The following is an 8295-nucleotide window of genomic DNA, read 5'->3' as shown; positions in this document are numbered from 1 at the left end:
GAGATTACCGTATGCTGGTTACAAAAAATTAGGATCTCTGCTGACTCAAGTTATTCATTCGAGAGAAAATAGTTTTTTGTTGCAAACAAACACACAATTTCTTCACATTCATATGCAGCTTATTTGCAGAAATGCATTTCGAGAGTCTGTCCAGTACCTGTTGCCTGCGTTAACCAGAACGTAGGTTCACAAGGAAAACCACAGGCAGGTTCCGATTTCACGATTCTACGGTTCTGAGGCTGGAACACACAAACACATGCAGACGGATAAACACAACACATCCACACGGTATCGGAATCAGGCTTTTTCGTCGATCGTCACTTTTCAACTCTACGACTTCACAACCAAGGCAGCTGCAGGAGAATGGCGATGTTCGCGACAATGTTCATAACATAGCAGGTGTCCACCATAGCTGGGACCAACACCGGGAACTCATTTGGTGACACCACACGAATTCAGAGTTCGACATACTCAAATTTGACAGGCGAGCAGCAGAGCAAATCATTAACTGCAATGTCAACAGAATCCTGATAGCCGGCGGAGAATACAGTAAACGATTCGTCCAGACTCGGTACTCTGGTTCCCAGCCCACCGCAAAAAGCCTCACCCTGCGGGGAACTATTTTGAAACGCGGGAGCCAAAAGCTTCCGCTGCTCTGAGGCTGCCGTGCCTGTCGACCAATCAGAGACGATTTATTTTGAAAGTTTGAATCTGAAGCGTTTGTATCGCAAAAGTTGATTTTTACGGCTTTATCTTTACACCGTGGATTTTTTCGTGATTTATTTCGAGGAGTTTATTCTCGAAGTTTATTTTGCGAAGTGTAAACCAGAGTGATCCCGAGAGGACCTCCAGCAGTGGGCATTGAACCCACCACCTCCCAGTCCTTGGCACGAGACCTTGGTAATCGTCACTGAGTAGCGTGTTAGCGTGCTCGGCCGTGCCGCTGGTGATGAAACTTGGGTCCATCATTTCATACTGCAGTTAAGCTGACCGCCAAAACAGCTGCTCAAAGTATAGCGGGAAGGCCAATGCGTTTTACGTTGTCTTTTTTCATACGATCCCCGTGAAGAAGGTGAAGCATTTACCCTACATCAGATGGTCCCTGTCCGTTTTACAGGTCTTGAAGGCTACAATGAGCGTCAAAAGAAGAGGGTACAATGAGTCGTACATTCAGTACGGATTCACATGCACAGTCATAAACGGGGAACAAAGGCCTCAATGCGTCGTCTGTAACAAGGTCTTGTCTAACGACACTATGAGGCCGACCAAGCTGAAGGAACATTTGCACAGTGTTCGCCCTCAGCACAGCGATATGGAAAAGTGCTTTTTCCAGCGTCATGAAAACGTCATGAAGCTAGACTCTACGGGAGCCTTCGAAGTAGCAGGCCACAACGTTATGAAAGCTTCCTACGTCATAGCACTGGAAATTGCGAAGCAAAAAAAAAAAAAAAGCAACACACCATTGGCGAAACCTTGATAAAACCTTGTGCCCTCAAGATGGTTGAAATATTATTGGGTAAGGAGCAAGAGCGGAAACTGGCAGCTGTTCCTCTCTCAAACAGCACCGTTCAAAGACGAATAAGTGACATGGCTGACGACATCAGAGATCAAGTTGTTCAGCAGATAAAATCCGCAGCATTTGGACTCTTCTCAATTCAGCTGGACGAGTCTACTGATGTGGCATCATGCTCCCAGCTGCTGGTGTTCGCCAGATATGTGCACGCGGCTTCATTTAAAGAGGAGTTCCTCTTTTGCTCTACGTAGAAACTACAACAAGAGCCTCAGATGTCTTCGAAAAAGTGTCCTCATTCTTCGAGTCACACGGCCTTTTATGGAACAACGTCTGCGGTTGCTGTACGGACGGAGCGCCGGCTATGCTTGGGTCAAAATCGGGTTTTCAGGCTGCCGTGAAAATAAGGTCAAGAGTGTCCACTGCATGATCCATCGTCAAGCGCTCGCGTCAAAAACGCTTCCAGCTTCCTTGCAAGAGGTCCTGGATCAAACGATCCAGATTGTCAACTTTGTCAAAGGGGGAGTTCTCAACATGAGACTCTTCAAGGAGTTGTGCAGGGATATGGACGCAGGACATCAGTTCCTCCTTTTTCACACGAATGTTCGTTGGCTTTCAAGGGGAAACGTGACTGCCAGGGTGTTACGACGTATTTCGCCTGGTTGAGCGAAGAAGCGTGGATATTGCGTCTCGCCTACTTGGTGGACATGTTTGAGCAGCTGAACAAGCTGAACCGTCAGATGCAAGGAAGAAACACGAACATAATCAAGTTCATCGATTCACTGAAGACCTTCTTGTGCAAAGTGCAAAACTGGAAAACGAAAGTGAAGGGAGGCAACGTCGCAATGTTCGAGAAGCTGTCCTCAACGCTTAGCGGCAGTTACCATGATGGCAAAGTTCCAACGTTCGCCAGAAAAGGAATTCTGCTCCACTTGGCAGCTTTGGAAGGGGAATACTACAGGTACTTCCCTGAACTTAGGGACGACGACTTGACTTTAGTGCGGTACCCTTTCAAGCTCCCAGTGGGGAAGGTGCCTCATAATTGTCAGGACGAATTTTTGGAACTGCAGACTGATTCCGGAGCAAAAGATACGTATTATACCATAACAGAGTTCTGGCCGCTGATGTGCTGTTCTTACCCCAAAGTTTCGGAAAAAGCTCTTCGCACGTTACTTCCTTTTGTGTCAACCAACCTGTGCGAGTCTTGGTTCTCGGAGCTTTTACAGATCAAATCGAAACAACGAAGCAGGCTAGATGTAGAATCTGATCTGCGCTGCGCTCTTGCGTGCACAGCTCCGCGAATCGAGGAACTGCTGAAGTCACAACTGTCGCACTGACCGTTGTGTGTTCGGAACTCCCACTGACGCGTGGCGTAATTGTGCCTGCCTATCACTCGTTTGTTCTCCCCTCCTCACTTTTATTTAAAATGTGGACTGCGTCGGCGATGCTGAAAACGGTATATGCGTTCTAGTGCTACATATTAGTGTTCAGATTACCAACACGAGGTCCCGTGGACATTGTGGTCCTAGTCAACCTTGAATAAAGTATTTTCCGTAAGTGGACACCGTATTTCGGCAACCCGGTAAGCCGTCTAACTGTACTCGTGTGGTCGGGCATCTGTTCCTGCGTAGTTCACACCAGCGCGCGTAGGGGTGGGTGGGGGGAATGACGTCTTGACGAGTGCCAAAAGGGGTCCGTGGAGCTGGAAACGTTGAGAACCACTGGTGTAGAGGAACCATCGTCAGCGCCAGCACCGCCTGGCGTGCGGAGAATAAATGGTGTGGCGCAAGCCACTGATCAGTCTGCTTTGGCTGCCACAGTCAACGCAACGGTCAACGGTTGTCTTGTCTCTCGTTGTTTACCCATTAGCCATATTCTGGTCACCCGGACGTTCCATTTACACCATGTCTGTGGGCGACAACCCGAATCCCTCTGACCGACATTCTGCTGCAGCTGTCTCTGCCATTGCGATCAAGTTACCGCCGTTCTGGGACAGGAACCCTGCCACCTGGTTCATCCAAGTCGAGGCTCAATTCCATCTTTCCGGCATTACATCCCAGCAGACCAAATTCTACCACGTCATATCGGCACTATCCCCATCTGCTGCTGAAGAAGTATTTGACATTATGGCTAACCCTCCCTCCGAGCTACCTTATGACAAGCTGAAGTCCGCACTACTCAAGCGTACGACCCGTTCCAACTGCTCTCGGCTTCAACAACTTCTCTCAGCTGAGGAACGCGGAGACCGGCGCCCTACCCAGCTGTTACGCCACATGAAGCATCTTCTTGGCGACACTTCTGCGTTTTCTAGTGACAGTTTCCTCCGGGAACTCTTTCTACGACTTCGCCGGCATGTACAAATGGTTTTGGACGCTGCTTCAAACCTCTCCACGGAAGAGCTAGCTGGTCCTGCCGATGCATTAATAGATGTTGCGGCACCTACATCTTTGACTTTGGACGCCGTTAATACCACTCTGGATGTTAGTCCAAATCGCGTGCCTCGTCAAGACCCTCCCTCTCCACCGACAACTCAAAGATGCGCTCCGTGCCTCCCCCTCTCTCCGCATCCCATGGCCAGAGGTTATCCCGCTTGCCCTCCTAGGCTTGCGCGCCACCGTCAATCCCGATCTCGGATGTTCCGTGGCTGAGCTCATCTATGGCACAACGCTGCGCCTTGCTGGAGAGCTACTGTGCCCACCTCCTGTCGACCCTCCGAGTAGCGCCTCGCCCTGTATCACCCGGCTTCGCCACGTCATGGGTTCGCTAAGGCCATATGGTATTCACAGCAAAGAATAAGCCGATCACTGACGACTCTCTGAATTTATGCATTGATCAGAATGGAATTGAAAGAGTACCTCATATTAAGTTCCTGGGTGTTTGGTTCCAAGTTCTATTATGGAATGTTCATGTTAGCAGTGTCACATCAGAAGTTGCCAAAAAAATAGGAGCATTGTACCGCATCAGGGATTTACTACCTGCCTGGTTAAAGAGATCACTCTATTTCGCCCTAATTTACCCCTCCCTGTACTATTGTCTATTAGTATGGGGCCTAACCAGTTCCAGTAACTATAATAGAATTTATGCTGTGCAAAAGCGAGTACTAAGCCTCGTCGCGAACACTTCAGATGTTGTAACACCAACTTTTCAGCAATTAGCTATTTTACCAATACAACAGTTATTCACATTAAAGCTGGGCGTACATGCATATACAACGTTTTACTCAGGTAATGTATCAGTGCAATCTCCAAGTAGCCGATATTCACTCCGAAATCCGTGTCCGTTTACTCTTCCATCCAGCAGAACAAATTATGGCTCACAGACTACCAGGTACCTTGTCCCAAACTTTCTAAATAACTGGGGGCACCTTTTTGCGGCCTTTTTGAATCCACGTGCCTATAAGGAAAAGTTAACGAATGAGCTGCTTATCAGTATCGCTGATCAATGACATTATCATGTTAGAAATATAACTGGGATAATGATATAATATGTACCACGATACCTACTATTGAATCTGTTGTGTATATTGTATTACTGTATTACTGTAAATGCCGCCATGACTGCTCTGTATAGGGTCAGGTACCTCGTCAGGGTTTCTCCCTTTTGTACCTGATCCTCGTTTCCAATGGAAATGAAATAAAAGACATACATACATACATACATACATACATACATACATACATACATACATACATACATACATACATACACACACACACACACACACACACACACACACACACACACACGCACGCACGCACGCACGCACGCACGCACGCACACACACACGCACACCTCCCGCCCACCACGCTCCACCAGCAGCTACCAACACCCTGATCTGTCCACCTGCACGCACGTCTTCATCCGATGTGACGCCATGCGAAAACCGCTCCAGCCACCCTACACCGGCCCATTCCGAGTTCTCCAGCACTTCACCCTCGACATCAACGGTCGCACCGAAATCGTCTCGATGTAGCGTTGGAAACCGGCCTTCTTCGACACCTCATGGTCCGTTCCTACCTCCCACGAGCATTCGCTAGCTCGACCTGCCTAACTGGCTGAGTGCAACGCTTCACCTGGTCTGTTGCCCCCTCTGACCCCTCATCGGGCTGTCCCATCCTACCGGGCGCCCCTGAGACGCGTCTCCTGGGCCGCTACCCTCGCTGTGCATCACTCTCTGCCGCCGGCAGTTCCCTCGGGGGGGGGGGGGGGCCTTGTAGAGGCACCAGCACCGCCTGGCGCGCGGAGAATAAACGGTGTGGTGCCAGCCACTGATCAGTCTGCTTTGGCCATGGAGGAAAGAAGAAAAGGAGGCGCCCCAACGGCTCTTCGACAGAAGACAGAAGCGTGGGGCAAGTGACGTGAGAATGGGACATGAGCTGTAGCTTCTTTGGAACTCGAGAGGGTCACGTTACGTGAATAGCCCAATAAGGTCGCTTTGCACACGCCACTTTGGAGGCCACTTCGGCGCGCTACCACCACAGCTCTCCAAGTATTCCGAAACTATGTGTTGGGGGCTCCCATAGATATATATGTAACCGAAACCGGAAGGCCAGCGCTGATGTCAGTGGAGTGGCCCCCAATCTTGGCTTCACTTCTCGGAGCAGTAGGGCTCCTCCGCTCTTTCCTTCCTCCATGGCTTTGGCTGTCACGGTCAACGGTTGTCTGTGTCTCGTTGCTTACCCGTTAGCCACAATCTCTACATATCCCCCCTGCACACACACAAAATAGAGAAAGGCACGACATTGAGAGCTTAAGTGTGGTCTACAATTCATATGAGCTGCTATACGACGCGGAAGGGCGATTTCTAGCGTGGAAGGCATCGGGGTTGTCTCGTGGGCCATTTTAGTACATGTCTAAATAACATCTAAAACTGTAGAGGTCTAGCAGACTTCTAAATTGAGATGTCTACTAAACGTATAACCCTGTATATGTCTAGTAGACATCTAGATGCAGACATTCACTAAACATCTAACCCCGTAGAGGTCTAGTAGGCGTCTACTTTTAGACTTAGCCCTAAAGTCTCAACTTATCCCTGGGTTAGACGCATGGAGGAAGGAAACACAAGGAGTGGCCCCTCCGACAGTTTTCCATCGGGGCGAACGTAGCCGGCTTCGCATTGCATTCTGGGATGCTCCTGTCTACCACGTGACCGCTCATGTGACCCTCCAGACAGCAGGCGCCACCAGAGTAGACAACGCGAGCTGTCGTTGTGTCGCAGTTGAGATAGCAGTATTACGTTGAACGCGTGCTTGCACTTTATTGTATGTTCGAATATTTACTCTTCCATTAGAAGAAGAGTCACAGTGTGCAGAACGCAAAAGGAGTAGCGGGACTGGAAACATCACGTGTGGCAACGGTGACTTCCAACGTATGTACGTTTCTTGATTAAGTGGTAAAGAATGCCGTACTCAGAACACTATTAATCAGATTTGTACAACAAAAGAGGATACAAAATAAATAAGCGGCACAGTGTCAGGTCACAAACGAACAATTCAAGTTGACTCAAACATACACAGACTACTAAAACAAGTGACCGTGTACTTACGAACAAAACGTGTTCTCGTGACACAACTGCTTTCAGTTCAACGAGGGCCGCAGCCGGGACAGGAACACATTATCATAAATCGTGTCTCCGATAGTGCTCACATTTTCACTATAAGTAGGGAGTGACTTTTTCGGGTTAAATGCCTTTCTCAGATTCGGGGGCTAAAAATCGGGCGCTATTTTTAAATCTGTAATTCGGGGAGAAATCGGGCGATAATTGTGCCTTCGGGTACTATCGGGTGTTTTTGTTTCTCCTCTTGTCTATAAAGTCCTTTCCTAATCTCTGTTTTTTGTTCTTTTGTTGTTGTTTTTGTGAAATCATGACCTTCCAACGGTAATCCCCGAAGGCATAGACAGTGTTGACACACCTGGGTGTATTGCTTGGAAAGTAAGTGACCCATTCTTGCATGTGTTACACGTGACGACCTGTGTTCGTCTTCAGTGGAAACGTCACTTGAGGATTTCATAGTGACTAGAATTCGGGGAAAAATCGGGTTTAACCCGAATTGGTCGGAGGTCAGTTCGGGGGGGAATAACCGGGCGGAATCGGGTTTACCCCGGAAAAGTCACTCCCTAACTACTAACACTCCCTAAATTACTTACGAAAAGCAAAATCACACGGAGAGCACTGCGAGAAACAAAACCTTGCAAAACCGAAACTTTAGAGGGGGGGGGGATATGTTTATTAAGAAAAAAAGAAAGGAGGTGGACTTTAGAGGGGTTCACGTGGTGGACATAGAGATGTGCGCCGATGACGTTTTTCTCGTCGGCGGCGGCGGCTTGAATCGGCGAGCCGGCAGTGGCGTCCAGCGCAGATCGGCGGCGTACTCATCCGCGCGTTAACCTTACCTCCATGGTAAGGTTAACGACAAAAGAGCGACAAAGCGAGTTGGTGTCATACCCTGAATGGTTCCGATATTAAAAGTGAACTGTGAAACGCAGCCTCGTTATCAATTTCTAATATATGACGTACACTGTCATGCGGTTCTACGCATCGTTGAATTGTTAGAGCCTGAATAAATGAGTTTCTAAGTGTCAGTTTTTCTTTAGTTTTGAGACTTAACGCCGTCCACTTGGACATCCTGTCCTAGATAGCTTCTGCTTGAAGATACAAAACCTAAATCCCACACATATGATGTCAGTGGTTCAATGTAACAATCTCTCCTGAATTATATATCGAAGGAACACGACAAATTGGTGCGTCTTGGATTTATTGAAGGTAGAATGACAGGTAGTAAATG

At 48.4% G+C, this 8295-nt stretch overlaps 1 protein-coding gene across 1 annotated transcript; it reads left to right on the top strand.

Moving 5' to 3' along the window:
* Positions 1–1587: 1587 nt before the first annotated feature.
* Positions 1588–2847, top strand: LOC135382063 (zinc finger BED domain-containing protein 5-like). The gene is made up of 2 exons (XM_064612577.1): positions 1588–1716; positions 2131–2847. Exons 1-2 carry the CDS (start codon positions 1588–1590, stop codon positions 2845–2847), a joined length of 846 nt encoding a protein of 281 aa, XP_064468647.1.
* Positions 2848–8295: the final 5448 nt, after the last annotated feature.

The sequence above is a fragment of the Ornithodoros turicata genome, chromosome 1 (genome assembly GCF_037126465.1).
Source record: "Ornithodoros turicata isolate Travis chromosome 1, ASM3712646v1, whole genome shotgun sequence".
NCBI classification, from domain to species: Eukaryota; Metazoa; Arthropoda; class Arachnida; order Ixodida; family Argasidae; genus Ornithodoros; species Ornithodoros turicata.
The sequence above is the reverse complement of the archived record's forward strand: the minus strand, read 5'-3'. Positions and strand labels throughout refer to the sequence as shown.